General features: G+C 35.8%; 1 protein-coding gene across 1 annotated transcript in view; it reads right to left on the reverse strand.

Annotated features, from left to right (window-relative positions):
* The window catches only part of LOC100609864 (taste receptor type 2 member 30-like), a 31,420-nt gene extending 12,093 nt beyond the window's left edge, over positions 1–19,327 (reverse strand). Inside the window, 1 exon segment of the mRNA XM_016922977.4 lies at positions 3–19,327. Coding sequence (XP_016778466.4) covers positions 3–906 — 904 coding nt within the window. The 5' untranslated portion in view covers positions 907–19,327.
* Positions 19,328–20,725: the final 1,398 nt, after the last annotated feature.

The raw sequence follows: 20,725 nt of genomic DNA on the forward strand, positions 1-20,725 counted from the left end.
TTTCACCCAGTACCTCACATGCCACAAAACTGAAAGAAAAATCTGCTTTAGCTTCTTGTTTCCCAAAATCAGGATGAATGGGTGGGTTGAAGGATAGCTGAATATAATAGCTTGGCAGAACATGAAGACAGGTTGCTTTTCCAGCCTCCCTAAATTACAAACTGATATGATCATGGACAGAAAGTAAATGGCACATAACAAGAGGAAGGAGGTCACAGTTTGCAAAGCTTTTATGTGGACCTTGGTGCTGGGATCTTGAGATCCTTTGCCATGGAGCTGCATCTTCTTGAGATGTTTACACAGAGAACAGATTAACAGCAGAAAAGATATCAGGGTCAGAGTGAGGGGTACAAAGTTTGCTAGAATGGTTAGAGTCATATTTGAATGGTACATTGCACTCCTCAATTTGATCTTCCAAGTCATGTTTCCTTCATATTCTTTTGTCCATATAGTCTCATCCATGTTTATCACAAAAAGATGACAAACCAAAAATAGCAAAGGCCCCAACAGTATCACCAGAACAACACTCTTAACTCTCCTCTTTATGCGAAGAAAAATAAGGTTGGAGAAATTGGCAATCTTGAGCAAATAAAACATGCTGAGGCTAGTAGCAAGCCAGCTGCTGAAATGGTTGGTTACTGCCCAGACATTATAAACAGTAATTCTTACTTCTACACTATAAAAAGCTGGATTCAACTGAGTTGCATACCAATGTAGTAATAACACCCAGAGCAAACCAACTCTGGAGACCGCCAGAGCAGTGAGAATTTGGTCAACAAAGGAGATCTTTTGTCTCTTGACCCACTCAATGGAATTTACCAATGCTATGAAGCCATTAGCAAAATTTCCAATAACAAATATAACCACTATTAGAATGGAAAAAATGATGGGCAGAAAAGTTATCATGTTTGAACAGACAAAAAGAAATTTTTTAAATGCTGGTGTAATATCACTGGTTGTGATTGCTTGAATATCCTGACCTTAAATTGTATATGCACCTGATTTGTGTATGTGCTGTGACATTCTTTTTACTTTTAATTGTTGTGACCAGTGTCATGTCAGAAATCACCATGGCATGCTAATGGATAAGTTCAATGCTCTCTTTATGGAAAACATTCTTATTTTCAAAACAATTCAAATTAACTGACTCATTCACCATCTGTTCTTGTTATAGGCTGGAATTATTCATACTGAAATTGACATGAAACCTGAATTCTCATTTGCTAGTATGCAAACAAGGACATGTTCACTTCCAGTGTTTGCAATTTTTCCTTGTGTAACCTCTCCATCATTTGTCTTTAGCGACTTCAGTTGCTTGGGAAGTTTTATAACCTGATATGTAGATCGTATAGTAAATGTCTAAAATCTTAAAGGGAGCTTGATCATAACTAAGATCATCACCAATATGGACTTTTTTAAATGCCAGATTTAAATACACAGAATCCAAACTTCTTTTATCAAAAGCATCTAAGATTTACTTGAGAACCACAGGCAGGCCAATACTCCATAAGATCTGGTTGCTGCTAATACTTTTGTGTAACTTCATTATTCACAAGCTCATAAATACACACACAAACACACACATGTGCACACCACTTATGAATGGAACGAATTATTTTCTCATAATTTCCAAAATAAAAAATCAGTTTCCAGGAGGTTGTCCAGGTGAAATTAGTCCTATTTTCCCACTCAAGGTTTTCAGCCCACGAATAATGTTTATTTATCAAACATATCTCTAATTCTTAGGCCTTTGGTAAAGTTTCTCTCAAGTCTAATATTTAAATATTTGTTATTTAATTAAAATGTTCAGCAATTTTATAAGTATTCCTGAGTACCAGACCCTTTGATATATAATCTTGCAGTATCCTCCTATCACACGAAGACTGACTACCTTTCCCCTGAACTTGGAGTTCAATCATTTAACTTACATTGATGAACAGAAAATTAATACACTTTGCATAGAAATTTGAGATGGCTTCCATACTGGGTGTTCTTCCTCTTTCCATTTACTATGAGAATATGACCTGGCTAGTAAACTGTTCCCAGAAGGAGAATCAGAAACTAATGAAGGCAGATTGCCCCCCACCTGATCCAGACTAAATTGGCCAAAATCTAACGACCTCCAAGATGCAGAATTTGGCCCATCTCAAGTCACCAGAGCCATCCAACAAACCCATTTAGAAAAACAAAATCCAAAGCCATGTGATATATAAATATCTAATGTAGTTTTGAAGGGTTTCTCTTGCAGAAAAACATTAACTGATAAAAGAACTCTGCTAAACCAAGAGTGTGGGAAATATGTACAACCTTGTTGTGTCAGGAATTCAGGAGCCAAAAGAAAAAATAGATGGGGAATGGCAAAGATTTGTTCCTGTGAGGTGGATAATTAAGGCTAGAAGAAATCCTTTGGAAAAATCTGGGGTGGCAAATAACATCATCTCAAATTTCCTCATGTTGCAACTAAATAAGAAAGTTCTTACTTCAACTCTGTTAGAGTTGTATAAGAATGTATACCAATAGTTTATTTTTCCCCTCAGTATATAATGAGACGAGTAATAATAATTTCTATGAGACGTTTCTCCTAATTAAAACTTTTTATGTTAAAATTATAATGCACACTTAGAAATGAACCAAAACAAAAATGGGAAATACCGCAGTGTATCATAAACATTCAAGTAACCATTATGTGGAGCAAGACAAGGAACACTGAAAACAGCCTAGGTCCACCTCCATGCCACTTTCCAAGTCCCTAAACCCTTCTTCACATCTCCTGAGATAAGCAATATCCATAATTTATATTGATTATTTCCTTAATTTTCTTCATACTTTACCAACTAGGTATGCAACCCTAAACTCCATCGCTTGGTCTGGCCTGCTTTGAACTCTGTGTAGGTGCAATCCTACATGTTCTTGTTGTTTGTGGCGTCTTGGACTCAACATTATGTTTCTGAAATTTAGTCACATAGTTGCAAGTACATGTGTTTTTTTTTTCACTTCTCTATATTGTTCCATTGCATGGAATTAATGTAATGATTCACCCATCCTTAACGTACATTTGGTCAGCTTCTTTTTTGAAGTTATGAATAATTCTACTAGAGAATTCTTTCATATATCATTTGATGCAATTCCTCTGTATATATACCTTTGGGTAAAATTACAGGGTCATTGTTCAAAATCTCCTCATAGACACAGAAAAGTTCAAAAACTACTTCAAGTAAATTTACTCCTGTCACCTTTACCTCCAGTCTATCTTTTGCCATTTGCATATGTCTTATCAATTATATAATCACCCTCAAGACATTATTATTTTATACAGTAAACATTCATTTACAATTATGCACATATTTACCACTTTCATTAATTTGTATTCCTTCTTGCATATTCAACTTAATATTTTCAATAAGTCTCTTTATTGGCCAGGCAGGGTGGCTCACACCCATAATCCCAACATTTTGTAAGGCTGGGGCAGGAGCACCCAGGAGTTCAAGAACCAGCCTGTGCAATACACCGAAACTCCCTCTACAATAAATGAAAATGTTAGCCAGGCATAGTGAAGCTACTCACAAGTTCTTTCAAAAGGAGTTTTTATAAATTTTTAGTATACCTGACATGAAAATGGTCACAATTTTCTTCTTTTTGTAATACTAAGGTCACAGAAGAGATTAAAATCATGGTCTAGGCATTCTCCTGCAACTTGGAAGAAACCGGAAATTGATTTGATGTGAGTAGCTTTTTTTGGATAGTAGCTTGTCTGTTGCTGGGTCATCACCACAAACTCACCTTATAGGGAAATTCAGTGAGCAGCACTGGATCTGAAAATGTCATTACAATTAATAAAATATAGTATCTCAACCACAGCTCCACCATTCTATTCCACGATTTAAATTTTACTGTTTTTATAAGCAGAAATCAAGGCTTCATTTATAACAATCTTTAAAAGATCAAAGAGTAAAACAGTACTTACAAGTTTATCAAACATTGAAGAACTTATTCCCATGGAAACAAAACTGAATCTGATGCTTCTATGGAATTCCACCATTTAATCCCTATCCGTGAATATAGTTTTGGTTATAGAACTATAACCTTCAAACTCCATCATCACTCACTCAAGTGTGACAGAAGATCTGAGGTCTTACCTCTGTTTGACAATCTGGTCCTAAAACCCTCTCTTTAGAAATATAAGCTTGCTCATAAAATGTGCTATTTGCTTTGTCTTTCTTATTAGTGAGGTTTAGTTCCATTAAAATCTAAATTGTTTCCATAGTGATCATAGTGAAAAGAGGATTAGTTTAAGCTCATCCATAAATAATTATTTGCTTAAGCAGTGTATTGTAAAATAAACTACACTTAATTTCTAAATCTAAGTGTATTGAGCTTGACTTAAACTTTGCTGTTTACTCCTGTAACTTTCCAATAATTATGATCTTTTTAAAATTACTTATTTTCCAAATTATGTGTTTAAATATTTCAAAAATAAATCATTTAATGAGATAGATGTGGATATAGATAATGATGATAATGATGATGGCAGGTAAAAGGGAGAATGCTATTTGATAAATGTGATTTCAGTCTTGTTTTTTAAGTACTAGACTTCAAGGTAATGAGAGAACAATATTATTATTCTTCATGGCCTCATGATTCTTATATTATTCTCAGCATCAGGCCTAGGCAAATACCCTCATGTGGTATTTCATCAAGAATAATGTAAAACCAATGTATTTTCAATGATTTATTTGCTTTTTTATTTTATTACACTTTAAAAATTCATAGCAAAAGTGATCTCCAACAATTAGGATTCTATTTGGGGGTTTTTTGTGTAGTTTTCAATATGAAAATAGACAAATACTCTATGCAATATACAGCATATCAATTTTATTTCATCTTTTAATAGCATCATTAGCAAGCCAAATTCTTGTAAATGCTTTTTCACATTCTTAGCTATGGTGACTAAATCTGTTATCTTACTATAGCAGTCAAAGTAGCATTATGTATGCACAAACATACTCAAAGATCATGCTAAATATGTTTTACACCTTAACAAATTTGCCTATGATTTTTCTTCTCTAATGCAGAACCAAAAAAAATATAGTAACAAAATATTTAACCCAAAATGCAGGTGTACACATGAATAGTATTGTGAAATTAGAATGCTAACAATATGAATATACATATTTCATTTAGAGACACATTTTGGGATAATAGGTCTATATATGTAATATCCATCTTACTATAGTTTATTGGAAATTCATGACTTTCTGACACTGAAATGTGAATTATGAATAATTAAATTGGAAATAAGAATAAAGGTGTCTAGCAATCATAAATATTCAAATTTTGATGTTTCAAATTCATATTAGCATTAAGAAGGTGGATTTACAGTTCTTGCTTATCTTCTTTTTTAATTAATTTAAGAAAACTTTTGGGCCAGGTGTGGTGGCTCATAACTGTAATCCCAGCATTTTAGGAGGCTGAGGCAGGTGGATTGCCTGAGCACAGGAGTTCAAGACCAGCTTGGGCAACATGGCAAAATCCCATCTCTACCAAAAATAGAAAAAATTAGCAGGGCGTGGTGGTGCACGCCTGTTGTCCTAGCTACTCTGGAGGCTGAACTGAGAGAATCACTTCAGCCCGGGTGGCAGAGGTTGCATTGAGCTGCGACTGCACTTGTGCACTCCAGCCTGGACAACAGAGCAAGACCCTGTCTCAAAATAAAAAAAGAAAAGTTTTAAATTTTAACTTGTATTTCTTAGTACCATAATGCTCTATTCTCCTTTATTCAGCAAAAACTCTAATTACAATGGTATCTGTGAGAATATGCTGTATCACCCTGATTTTATACGTAGAAATGTACTTTATGTTTTTGCTTTTTTAACATTTTTTTATTGGGGAATATAACATACAGAGAGTAACAAAACCTAAAAACAGTAAGAAAAAATTATAACATTAACATTGATGTTACCAAACCTTGGTCAGAAAATAGAATTTGCCAGCAATCCAGATACTCCCAATATATGTCTTCTTGTTGATATTTCCCTTTTATTTCCTCCCTCCTGATTATCCCAATTGTTATGATGATCATTCATATATTTCACTGTAGAGTTTTATCACCAATGTAACAAATTACAATGTATTAAAAATTTTTTTTCCAAACTTTATGTAAAAGATTATTCTAAATGTATTTTTCCATCTTGATAATTCCTTTCACATCTGTGAGTATTATTATCTATGTAGCTCAAATTTGTTCATTTTCTTTGTTGTATTATCCTGTTGTAAACATGTCAGTCTTCTTTGTTAATTTTGATCACTGTATAGTATTCCATTGTATAAGTATGCCATAATTTGTTTATCCATTTGGAGGACTGACAGACATTCCAAGTACTTCTCAACTTTAGCTATTGAAACTCAGTGATACGCATGTGCATGTATATGTATTCAGATAAGAGTGTAAATACTGGGTTTAGAATGTGATCCTTCATCTTAATCAGATAATGCCATACTCAGCCAAAATGACGGTACAGATTTATCATCCTAGGAGTAGAACATGAAAATTCCCATTGTGTCATATCCTTTCCAAAATAAGTAACGTAAGAGTAATATTTACAGTTTTGTATTTTTATAACATATTATTAAACAATAGTTTCCAAGTTCTTTCCTATTCTAATTTAGAATGTATTTTTACTTCAATAAATTTCATTCTATGATAGTTATTTCATATACATTTATTAATAATGCCTTATATATTATACATATTTATTTATTTTATTTTATTTTATTTTAATTATACTTTAAGTTTTAGGGTACATGTGCACATTGTGCAGGTTAGTTACATATGTATACATGTGCCATGCTGGTGCGCTGCACCCACTAACTCGTCATCTAGCATTAGGTATATCTCCCAATGCTATCCCTCCCCCCTCCCCCCTCCCCACCACATATTTATTTGTATTTCATTATAAATTTGTCTAACCTTTTTTTCTTCAAGTTTCAAATACTCTTTTCTTATAAGCAAGTGTAATTATACTGGAGATACTTCCTTTAATCAATCATGATGCCAAAGGACTTTGAAAAAATATAATTGTTAACAGCATACTGTAAGGGAAATTTCAGGATTGTTTAACAACTCCTAAAAGGACTCAAAGACAAAAATGTTGAAATATAAAAATAGACTACAAGCTTAATGTAGGTGTCCACGGGAAAAATAAATATATCACTGCTGTTATTGAAAAAATGATTGGTAGTAAATTTATCATGTCTGAATGTTTTAAAAAGTAGGCCTGATATGACTGGTCAAGATTCCCTTTAAGGTCCTGACCTTAACTTCTATGTGTAACTGATTCCTGAATGTGCAGTAATGTTCTTGTTCCTTTTAAATTCTGTGACCAATGTCAAACAGGAAAGCATCTCCATATGCTAATGGATGAAATCAATGCTGTCTTTATGGAAAACATGATAATTTCCAAAACAGCTCAAATTAACTCCTATTCAAACACAACATCCTTGCTGTAAGGTAAAATTTTCCATACTGATGTTGAAGTGAAAGCTGAATTCTCATCTACTAGCATGCCAAGGAAGAGTTTTTTAATTGTTCTGCAATTTTTAGCTTGTTTCACCTCTCCATAATTTGTGTTCAGCAACTTCAGTTGTTAGAGATATTTTACAACCCAATACATATATGACACATTGGTTGTATAGCCTGGTGAATGGAGCTTGAGGATAGCTAGGATCATCACCAAAGTAGATTTATTTTTTTTCAACGCCAGTAATATGTAGAGTGAATCCCAACTTTTCCTACCAAAAGCATTCAAGGTTTTCTTAGGAACCTCAAAAAGGCCAATAGTCCTTAAAACCTGGATGCTACTAAGTAATACTTCTGTATAACTTATTGTTAACAAGCTCATTAATACAAACACACTCACACACATACACACATACTCACCCCTCATGAATAGGAGGAATTATTGTCCTATAATTTCCAAAATGGAAAATTAATTTTAGGAAGATCATCCAGGTGGAAATAGCCCTATTTTCCCATTTGGGCTTTTTGACCCATTTTCAATATTTATCAAACTTACCACTCATGCTTAGGCCTTTCACTAAGTTATTCTCTTGAGTCTAGTTAATACTTAAATATTTATTGTTTAATTAAAATGCTCAGCAATTGTGTAACTATTGTGGGTCACTTGAAAAACACATTTTCCATTGAAGAGTCTAGACTTCTTTCTATATGAATATTTGGTTTCGTTTTCCTCTGTTTAATTTATTTTTGATTACTTAATGGTTTAAGATGAATAGATGTTAAAATCAGTCTCCAATCTTGGATTTTATTTATTTTTCATTTTTACAGTGTAATTGTTTCTAAGAGAGGATTTTGGAGTCAGACTGCCAAGACAGGAAACCAGATTTTCTGCTTCATATAGGTATGCTCCAGACAGACCTCATTTTACAACTACTCTCTGCCTTGGTATAATCATCTGTAAAATACAGATGATAATAATATTCTCTTTGGATAGTCTTTATGAGGAGTTAATATACTATTTGTATAACTGCTTTCAATTTTACCTGTCTGGTACAGGCAGGAATCACGGATTATTAATTTTTCATATGATCATGTGTTACTTGATACATAAAAGATACCAGTGAGAACTTCCTTGTTTTGGGTGGAGGGAGGGAGACAGGGTCTTGCTCTGTCACCCAGGCTGGAGTGCAGTGGCTTGATTACAGCTCACTGCAGTCTCAAACTTTTGGGCCCAAGTGGTCCTCCCACCTCACCTTCTGGAGTAGCTGGGACTACAGGCATGCACCAAAACATCCAGATATTTATTTTTTATTTTTTTATAGAGACAAAGAGTCTCCCTATGTTGCCCAGTCTGGTCTTCAACTCATGTGCTCAAGTGGTCCCCTCATCTTGGCCTCCCAAAGTGCTTGGATACAGGCATGAACAACCACACCTGGCTGAGAACCTCCATTTTTGAGCAGAACACACAAGGTTAAGAAAGGCATGACATCCGTCTCCAACAACTAGGATAAAAGAAACAAAAGGCCAAAATTATATTTTCAATTCATCACAGAGTTGTACAAGCAACGATGACCAGCTGAACTGAAATTCAGCACAAGGAGAGTCTTTATAGGTGAAAAGTCAACTTATATATATTCAGTGCAATCCCTACCAAATCCCAGAAGACTTTTTTCACAGAAATTGGAAAACCACTCCTAAAATATATCTGGAAATGCCAAGTGACAAGATCACAAAAAGAAATTGTTAAAAAATAAGAAATTTGGAGGATTATACTTTCTGATTTCAAAGCTTACTTCAAAGCTGCCCTAATCAGGATTCTATAGAACTCACATTACAGTAGACAAAAAGAACAATGAAACACAACTTAGAGTCCAGAAACTAACACCAACATTCATGGTCAATTGCTTTCCAAAAAAGGTACTATCGCAATTCGAAAGGAATTAATCGTTTTTCTCAACAAACAATGCCAGGTAAAATTGAAGAAGACTACCTCAAGGAATTTAATAATCAATTTCCCTAAGGTCAAGGATAAAGAAAGGATTCTAAAGCAGCAAAAGAAAAGAAACAAATAACGTACAATGGAGCTCCACTACATCTGGCAGCAGACTTCTCAGTGGAAAAAGGCCACGAGACAGTGGCATGACATATTAGAAGTGCTGAAGGAAAAAACTTTTAGCCCAGAATAGTGTTACTGGAGAAAATATTCTTCAAAATGAAAGAGAAAGACTTTTCCAAACCAACAAAAGCTGAGGGATTTCATCAACATCAGATCTGTCCTATAAGAAATGTTAAAGAGATTACTTCAATCAGAAAGAAAAGGGCATTAATGAGCAATATGTAATCACCTAAAGCTATAAAACTCACTGGTAATAGTAAGGAGACAGAAAAACACAGACTAGTATAACACTGTAAATGTGGTGTGTAAACCTCGCTAAAGTACAAAAATTAAATCATGAACTGACAAAAAAATAGTTCCCGCAACCTTTGAAGATATAGACAGCACAATGATATATAAATAGTGACACAAAAAGTTAAAAACTGAGAAGATGGTGTTAAGGTGTAGAGTCTTCATTTGTTTAGTTTTTGTGCTTGTTTGTTTGCTTATGCAAACAGTGCTAAGTTGCTATCAGCTTGAAATAATGGGTTACAAGATAGTATTTGCAAGCCTCATAGTAATCGCAAATCAAAAAACATAATACAATGGATACACACAAAAAATAAAAAGCAAGAAACTATATCATATCACCAGAGAAAATAACCTTCACTAAAGAAAGATAGGAAGGAAAGAAGAGCAGTCCACAACATAACCAGAAAACAGATAACAAAATGGCAGAAGTAAGTCCTTACTACCAATAATAACATTGAATGTAAATGGACTAAACTCTCCAATCAAAAGGCATAGTCTAGCTAATCAGTTGCCTATAAGAAACACAATTTGCCTATACAGACATGCACAGATAGAAAATAAAGGGATGGAAAAAGACATTCCATGGCAATGGAAGCCAAAAAAAGAGGAATAGCTATACTAATATTAGACAAAATAGATTTCAAGACAAAAACTGTGAAGCGACAAAGAAGGTCAACATATAAAGGGGTCCACTCATCGAAAGGATATAACAATTGTAAATATATATGCACTCAACACTGGAGCTCCCAGGTATATAAGTCAAATATGATTAGAGCAAATACTGTAATAGATGGAGATGACAACTTATTAGCAAGTCTACTGGCTCCAGGCTGGTACTGGGAGTTGTCTGCACAGAGTCCTGTGATGTGAACAATTTATGGGACTCTCAGCCTTGGACACCAGTGCATGTTCCAGTTGAGGTGATGGAGGGTGCAATGGACTCCATGGGGGTCCTTAGCTTTGGTGGTTTAATGCTCTATTTTTGTGCTGGTTGGCCTCCTACCAGGAGGTAGTGCTTTCCAGAAAGCATCAGCTGTAGTAGTGTGGTGAGGGACTGGCAGTGGGTGTGGCCCTAGATCTCCCAGAATTATATACCCTTTGTCTTCCACTACCAGGGTGGATAGGGAAGGACCATCAGGTGGGGGCAGGGCTAGGCATGTCTGAGCTCAGACTCTCCTTCTGTGGGTCTTGTTGTGGCTGCTGTGGGGGATGGGGATGAGATTCCCAGGTCACTGGGGTTGGGTACCTAGAAGGATTATGGCTGCCTCTACTGAGTCTTGCAGGTTGTCAGGAAAGTGGGGGAAAGCCAACAGTCACAGGTCTCACCCAGCTCCCATGCAAACTGAAGAGCTGGTCTCACTCCCACCATGCCCCTCCCAGCCGACAGCCCCGATTCTATTTCCAGGCAGAGGGCAAAATGGGCTTGAAAACTTGCCCAAGGCTATCTGCCTCCCAGCCATGAGAGAAAAGGGCTTTAGTTCTTCCCCAACCTGTGAAGTCTGCATGCCCGATTCACATCCTCCCCCGAGTTCTGGCCAGGAGGCTTCTTGACCAGTTCAAATTGTTATAAAGTTCAGCTAGAGATTTCTTCTGCCTGGGGGTTTTACCCCCTGCTCCTCTGGCCACCCTCCTGATGGAGTACTATGGTGCCAGGCAGGAATGGGCTGTTTGGGGACCCAGTGAGCTCCCAGGGCCTTCTGCCCTGCTTCCTCTACCCCTGCATTTCACTCAGCTCTCTAACTTGACTCAGCTCAAGGTAAAGCCAGAAACTTCTCCTGCAAACAGACCTTCAGTTCTCCAGTGGTGGTGTGTGTTCAGAAGAGGAGGGTCTCCCTTTCCTACTCCTGCAGTTGGGGAAGTCACTGTATTTGGGTGTCTCCTGGGTCCTGCAGGAGCAGTCTGCTTCCTTCAGAGGATCTGTGGGTCCTCTTGGGATTACTGGTTTGTTCTTGCAGTGGATTTGTAGCTAAAATTCACAATACAAGCATCCACATGCTGGTCTGTCCAGAGCTGCAATCTAGTCCTGCCTCACATCCATCTGCCACAATCCCCTGAATCTCTGCAGTGTTTATTGTTCCATCCAAACCTACACATGTGCCTATACTTTTTTTGTTTTGTTTTTTGTTTTTGGTTTTCTTTGAAACGGAGTCTCGCCCCATTGCCCAGGTTGGAATACAGTGGCGCGATCTTGGGTCACTGCAACCTCTGCCTCTCAGGTTCAAGTGATTCTCCCTGCCTCAGCCTCCTGAGTATCTGGGATTACAGATACATAACACCATGCATGGCTAATTTTTGTATTTTCAGTAGAGATGGGATTTCACCATGTTGGCTAGGATGGTCTGAAACTCCTGACCTCAAATAATCTATCCTCCTTGGCCTCCCAAAGTGCTAGGATTACAGGTGTGAGCCACCACACCCAGTCTACATGTTCTAAAAAATGAAATTGTTCCTCACTGATACATAATCCCTCAATATTAGAATTTCTCAAATTAAATTCCTGAAAATCTTAGAATTAAAAGATATTTTCTAAAACAGAAAAGGATTTCACAGAAAAGGAAATTTGGGAAATTCCACATACAGCACTTCCTTTTACATACTAACAGAGTATAGAAAAAGCTTATGATTTAAAAACAAACAAAAAGGTTAAAGTCGCTTAAGCCAGCATTGCCTAAAATATTTAAATATTAAGAACTTTTTTTTGTAACAACTATGAATATTCTGCTGAACTCTGAGAAATGCTGCTGTATATCTCTCTTAATGACAAATGTGTGTTCTGCTATATTGAAGCATTATAATGTTTTTAAGCATAAAAAATGTTAAGGCTTTTATCTTAATGTTAACAAACTATACATAGCTCTATAACTGTTTTTGCATATCTGTAATCATTTTATGATTATTTTTAGAAATGTTTCAGAAATATGTAGTTATACATGCATATCAAAAAGTATGTGTACATAGATACATAGACATAAAGTGTATGTATTTTTATGCTAAATTCGCTTTGACTATATCCTACTATATGCTTCTACCAGTAGTGAAAGAGATTTTTCATGTTTCTGAACTTTTCATTATCTGGATACCTTTTTAGTATTTTTATAATATATTTTACCAACAGATGTTCCTCACTCTGTGCGTCTTTACACATTTTTTTCTTTCAGTCTTTTTCTAGTATTCATTCTGCTTTATTCTTCTAGGTAAGTTTTTTTTACCGAATCTAAAATGTTTCCCAGGCCCTTAGCATAATAAACTACTCTAAATGAGAAAAAAATTGGCAATATTTGCCTTAACATCTTACATGTATACCTGAATTTGGCAAGAATTGATGTCATCACAACATTGAGAATGTCATCTAAGAACATGATTTTTTTATTAGGTAAAATGAGTATTTTTATTTTCATCCATATATTCCTAGTTTTAATACTCTTTCTGTATTCATTATCAAATGCCTAGATGTATAATTAGACTAGAGTCAGACAGCTAACTTAGCTGGATTAATTAACAGATCTTTCCAAGGAATTTAAAACTTATCAAACTTTTACTTTATGTTTTGTGGTTTTTGTCTCTTTCAGATAAAATCCTCACCTACCTTGAATTTATAAAATAATTTACATTTTTCTTAGCTTTAAATTTTGTTCTTAATGTTTAGATCTTAGTCCTTTTGGACTATTTTTTGTGATACAAGTTACACATTGATTTTCCTCCTTATGAAAAGTCCATTATCCAAACAATTTACTGCAAAAAACACATCTTATCTACTAATTTCTAATGATAATCTTATTATAAGACAAATTACATGTGCACAAAAAGTAAATTACCTAAATATATTCTGCCTTACTATTCCCTTTTGTTGTCTATTGCATCCTTCTGTGCCAAAATTCTTTCAATTTTCATAATTACACTATAATAAATCTTGATACCCAGTAAAGAACTTACCTTCTTCTTTTTCCAAGTTTTCTTGCCTATCTCCGAACTGTTAATTTTCTATATGTATTTTTCAAGTCATTTTTCACAATTTCCGCAAAACTTTAATAAGACTTTGCCACAACTTGCATTGACTATATTAATCTAGAAAGAAATTATATTTTATAATATTCAGTTTATCTATGAACATGATACATCTCTTCATGTATACAGGTTTTTTTCATGTTCTTTTACTTTTTAATAAATAACTTCCACATTTTTGTTATATTTATTTTTATATACATATATTCACTACAACAGAAATAATTTTTATTTTGCTTTGTTTTGTTTTTGAAACAAGGTCTCACTCCAGTTGCCCAGGCTGGAGTGCAGTGGCGCGATCTCGGCTAACTGCAGCATCAGCCTCCCAAGATCAGATCCTCCCACCTCAGCTTACTGAGTAGCTGTGACTACAGGTGTGTGCCACCACACACCACTAATTTTTGTAGTTTTAGTAGAGACAGGGTTTCACCAGGTTTCCCAGGCTGGTCTCGAGCCCCTGGACTCAAGGAATCCACCTGCCTGGGCCTCCCAACATGCTGGGATTACAGACATGAGCCATGACACCTGGCCAAAGAATTTTTTAAATTTACATATTGTAATTTACTGTTGGCAATAGATACACTGTTTTTTGGTAAATCGATGTTATATGAAGAACCTTGTTATCTTTTCTTATGCTAATAGTACCTGTTGATTCTTTAGGAGTGTTCATTTAGGCAGTGACATCATCACATCATTATATTGTAAATTTGTCTATCTCATTCCAGTTCCTAGATGAGTTTATATTGCTTGTCCTATTACATTAGCTAAAAGTGCTAGAACAATGTTGAGTTCTACAGATGTTAAAGAGCATTTTTGCCTTATTTAAGATATCAGTGAACTTTAAAGTAGTTTTCCAATTCTGTGAAGAAAGTCATTGGTAGCTTGATGGGGATGGCATTGAATCTATAAATTACCTTGGGCAGTATGGCCATTTTCACGATATTGATTCTTCCTACCCATGAGCATGGAATGTTCTTCCATTTGTTTGTATCCTCTTTTATTTCCTTGAGCTGTGGTTTGTAGTTCTCCTTGAAGAGGTCCTTCACATCCCTTGTAAGTTGGATTCCTAGGTATTTTATTCTCTTTGAAGCAATTGTGAATGGGAGTTCACTCATGATTTGGCTCTCTCTTTGTCTGTTATTGGTGTATAAGAATGCTTGTGATTTTTGTACATTAATTTTGTATCCTGAGACTTTGCTGAAGTTGCTTATCAGCTTAAGGAGATTTTTGGCTGAGACAATGGGCTTTTCTAGATATACAATCATGTCATCTGCAAACAGGGACAATTTGACTTCCTCTTTTCCTAATTGAATACCGTTTATTTCCTTCTCCTGCCTCATTGCCCTGGCCAGAACTTCCAACACTATGTTCAATAGGAGTGGTGAGAGAGGGCATCCCTGTCTTGTGCCAGTTTTCAAAGGGAATGCTTCCAGTTTTTGCCCATTCAGTATGATATTCGCTGTGGGTCTGTCATAGATAGCTCTTATTATTTTGAGATACGTCCCATCAATACCTAATTTATTGAGAGTTTTTAGCATGAAGGTTGTTGAATTTTGTCAAAGGCCTTTTCTGCATCTATTGAGATAATCATGTGGTTTTTGTCTTTGGTTCTGTTTATATGCTGGATTACATTTATTGATTTGCATATATTGAACCAGCCTTGCATCCCAGGGATGAAGCCCACTAGATCATGGTGGATAAGCTTTTTGATGTGCTGCTGGATTTGGTTTGCCAGTATTTTATTATGGATTTTTGCATCAATGTTCATCAAGGATATTGGTCTAAAATTCTCTTTTTTGGTTGTGTCTCTGCCCAGCTTTGGTATCAGGATGATGCTGGCCTCATAAAATGAGTTAGGGAGGATTCCCTCTTTTTCTATTGATTGGAATAGTTCCAGAAGGAATGGTACCAGTTCTTCCTTGTACCTCTGGTAGAATTCGGCTGTGAATCCATCTGGTCCTGGACTCTTTTTGGTTGGTAAGCTATTGATTATTGCCACAATTTCATATCCTGTTATTGGTCTATTCAGAGACTCAACTTCTTCCTGGTTTAGTCTTGGGAGAGTGTATGTGTCGAGGAATTTATCCATTTCTTCTAGATTTTCTAGTTTATTTGCGTAGAGGTGTTTGTAGTATTCTCTGATGGTAGTTTGTATTTCTGTGGGATCGGTGGTGATATCCCCTTTATCATTTTTTATTGCGTCTATTTGATTCTTCTCTCTTTTTTTCTTTATTAGTCTTGATAGCAGTCTACCAATTTTGTTGATCCTTTCAAAAAACCAGCTCCTGGATTCATTAATTTTTTGAAAAGTTCTTTGTGTCTCTATTTCCTTCAGTTCTGCTCTGATTTTAGTTATTTCTTGCCTTCTGCTAGCTTTTCAACGTGTTTGCTCTTGCTTTCGCCAAGTCAATCCTAAGCCAAAAGAACAAAGCTGGAGGCATCACGCTACCTGACTTCAAGCTATACTACAAGCCTACAGTAACCAAAACAGCATGGTACTGGTACCAAAACAGAGATACAGATCAATGGAACAGAACAGAGCCCTCAGAAATAACGCTGCATATCTACAACTATCTGATCTTTGACAAACCTGACAAAAACAAGCAATGGGGAAAGGATTCCCTATTTAATAAATGGTGCTGGGAAAACCGGCTAGCCATATGTAGAAAGCTGAAACTGGATCCCTTCTTTACACCTTATACAAAAATTAATTCAAGATGGATTAAAGACTTAAACATTAGACCTAAAACCATAAAAACCCTGGAAGAAAACCTAGGCATTACCATTCAGGACATAGGCATGGGCAAGGACTTCATGTCTAAAACACCAAAAGCAATGGCAACAGAAGACAAAATTGACAGATGGGATCTCATTAAACTCAAGAGCTTCTGCACAGCAAAAGAAACTACCATCAGAGTGAACAGGCAAACTACAAAATGGGAGAAAATTTTCACAACCTACTCATCTGACAAAGGGCTAATATCCAGAATCTACAATGAACTCAAACAAATTTACAAGAAAAAAACAAACAACCCCATCAAAAATTGGGCAAAGGACATGAACAGACACTTCTCAAAAGAAGACATTTATGCAGCCAAAAAACACATGAAAAAATGCTCATCATCACTGGCCATCAGAGAAATGCAAATCAAAACCACAGTGAGATATCATCTCACACCAGTTAGAATGGCAATCACTAAAAAGTCAGGAAACAACAGGTGCTGGAGAGGATGTGGAGAAATAGGAACACTTTTACACTGTTGGTGGGACTGTAAAGTAGTTCAACCATTGTGGAAGTCAGTGTGGCGATTCCTCAGGGATCTACAACTAGAGATACCATTTGACCCAGTCATCACATTACTGGGTATAAACTCAAAGGACTATAAATCATGCTGCTATAAAGACACATGCACATGTATGTTTATTGCGGCACTATTCACAATAGCAAAGACTTGGAACCAATCCAAATGTCCAACAATTATAGACTGGATTAAGAAAATGTGGCACATATACACCATGGAATACTAAGCAGCCATAAAAAATGATGAGTTCCTGTCCTTTGTAGGGACATGGATGAAATAGGAAATCATCATTCTCAGTAAACTATCGCAAGGACAAAAAAACAAACAACACATGTTCTCACTCATAGGTGGGAACTGAACAATGAGAACACATGGACACAGGAAGGGGAACATCACATTCTGGGGACTGTTGTGGGGTGGGGGGAAGGGGAAGGGATAGCATTTGGAGATATACCTAATGCTAAATGACGAGTTAATGGGTGCAGCACACCAACATGGCTCATGTATACATATGTAACTAACCTGCACATTGTGCACATGTACCCTAAAACTTAAAGTATAATAATAATAAAAAAAGATAACAGTGAAAATATTTTTGTATTGATCCTCTATACCAGACTCCATTATATATTGCCCAGAAACACTTTCTATAGGTTTCATTGGTTTGTTTTGTTTTTTGCCAACTGCGTTCTTAAAGATGTCAGAGAGGTGGTTTCTCTTTTGAGGAGTCTCACTGAGATGTGACAGGCCTTTGAAACTGGAGTCATATCACTCTGATACTCTGCCTCTTGCTGAGCTGGTTGGACCCTGCTTGAAGCTGCTCCAAGGAGATGAGTGCAGCCTGACTGCATTTCCCCTCGGTCATTAAGCCTGATACTACCCACCTCTCTTTTCCTGTCTTGGGATTTACCTGCAGCAGCTGAAGTGTGAGAACCTGCAAGAGTCTGTCAACATCCACACAAATGCACATGAAGTTGCAGGCTGCTGGCCAAAAACAGACTGCTGGCCATCCTTGCTTTTTTTTTTTACAATGTGCCCTGCTTATGCCATAAGTGCTGTTGCTGCTCTCTCGGGATCTTGCTACACCAGGGGCTGGTTAGAGAGGCTAGAAAATATAGTTGAGAAATGCACAGAGGGGACACCCTGAAAACTTTGACCAATGAAAGATGAGAGCCAATATATACATTCTTTTTATTTCTTCCCTTGGATAGAGATAGAAATTTCACAGACTCCTTTTAAACACATACGAAGAAATCAACTGTGATTATGAAGTGACAGCCAGCTAAATATGTCTTGTATTTGCTCTCTTCCTTTTTTTGCCTAACTCATCCTTTATTTCCATTCCTGCTTCCATGGTAATGCAGGCTCAAATAAATTACTAGGATACAAGATTACTTCAAGCCTCTTTTCTGTGGAACTCATAATATGATAAGCGTTTTTTACAAGATTGCCTGTAGTTGTTTAAGGGACAAATTATATTAGGGAAAGAAAGTCTTTCTTTAGTTGGTTAAATTTTCTATTATAATTGGGTACTAAATTTATTTAAAGAGTGTGTCCACAACTATTTTATAAACATATTATTTCCCTCTTAAATCTATTAGTGAGTTGATTATCATAATATATTACCATGTGTTAAACCATCTTCACATTTCTGGAATCAGCATTTCTTTGGTATGTCATATTTTTTTTTTCATGATGGTAGCCAGATCTAAAATTTTATAATATAGCAATAATACATAGGTATTATTTTTACAGACGGGTGTTTAGATTTTTAAATAACTTAATGTTTTTCTTTATTTTTCTTTTCTTTTTCCATTTTCTTTCTTCTTTTTTTTAATTATTATTATACTTTAAGTTTTAGGGTACATGTGCACAACGTACAGGTTTGTTACATATGTATACATGTGCCATGTTGGTGTGCTGCACCCAGTAACTCGTCATTTAGCATTAGGTATATCTCCTAATGCTATCCCTCCCCCCTCCCCCCACCCCACAACAGGCCCCGGTGTGTGATGTTTATTATAAATAAAATTTTAAATATAAACTACAACTCTTTTGGAAAAGATAATTTGTGAGATAGTATAATAATACAAGCAAATTTCTTTCATTATTTTTGACATATGCAAGAGTATTTCTTCACAAGAAAATTTTGATAATCTATACTTTTTAGAAAATTGCACATTTTATTAGAATTTTTTATTTTTATCACAAAACTGTTTTAATATTTCTTTTTATAGAAGAAAATTTCTCTTCTCTCACGATCAATTTATTTTTGTTTTATCACTTATCTGTACTATATTTTAGTTTTAACTATTCTCCACTTTTATGTTTATTGACATCTATGGTTAAGAAAGTTCAGCTTGGGAGATGATAGTAGATTGGATTTTTAGCCCCAATTATTTATTCCCTTTAATAGTATTACTCACAGCCTTTGCATGTAACTTTGCTGTGCTCTCCCACTGTGGGCAAAGTATAATTTCCATGCCCATTAATGTTGTACTTGTCTGTGAATTGCTTTAGAATATTAGCAGAATGTATATGAGCAGAGATCTTAAAAATGCATTATCAGTTTGTCTGGGCCTTCTTGTATTTTGATGATCACCATGAGAATAGCCACAGCTACACTTCAAGTACAACTGCCCCTTCTGCCTGAGACTCAGAATGAGACTGTGGATCATGACAGAATCAAATTCCAAGTCTAGGTAGGAGTTGTCTGGTATTAGTTGTCTCATATAATTAGATTTAAGGGTATTCATGACCCTGTTTCCAACGGTAAAGGAGACACTGGCAATCCCTGGCATGCGGTGACACAACAGTTATTTAAATTATTGTCCATAGATGATCACTTACAAAATAATTTATAATCAAGTTCCTATAGAAGGCAAGACATTGAGTGAGGCTGCCATAGAACATTTTAGTGAAAATAAGTAGAATAGGGTTCGTTGCTGACTTATAAGTGTGCTAGAAAACTTGGAGAAAGAAAAATTATGAACTTAAGGCTCTGAATTACTAGCTTAGGATTATGTAAACTAACATAACATTCCTACGACTGTCTTCAAAAAAGTCCTTATCTCCTATAGCAGAAGTACTAAAATTTCTGAAAAGCAAACTCAAATCAATTTCTGCAATAAATAAATCATCTTGAAAATTGTATTTACAACTTCACAACTTCCTGTGTTAAAGTAAGGAAATTTGCTAAAAAAGAAATAGGAACTTAAAAATTGGGGTGGGCCTGTAATGGCAGATCCCAAAGAATCTGGAGGATCTTGAACCCCTAAATTCTGCTGGTGCACCGTTGCCAGGAGATGCACTCTTCCTCCCCTCGCTGAGAAGGTTAGTCTTCCTTCCCTTGCCTTAAAAACCTGTAATGAGTTACCTTGAGCTGTTTGGCTTACAGAGGAATGCTGATACCCCTCTATATATATCCCTGCCTCCTCTTATGTTTAAATATATGATAACACTCAATTCCCAGCAGGCCCCAAATGACAAGATACAAAA

This window comes from Pan troglodytes, chromosome 10 (genome assembly GCF_028858775.2).
Source record: "Pan troglodytes isolate AG18354 chromosome 10, NHGRI_mPanTro3-v2.0_pri, whole genome shotgun sequence".
In the NCBI taxonomy this organism is placed as follows: Eukaryota; Metazoa; Chordata; class Mammalia; order Primates; family Hominidae; genus Pan; species Pan troglodytes.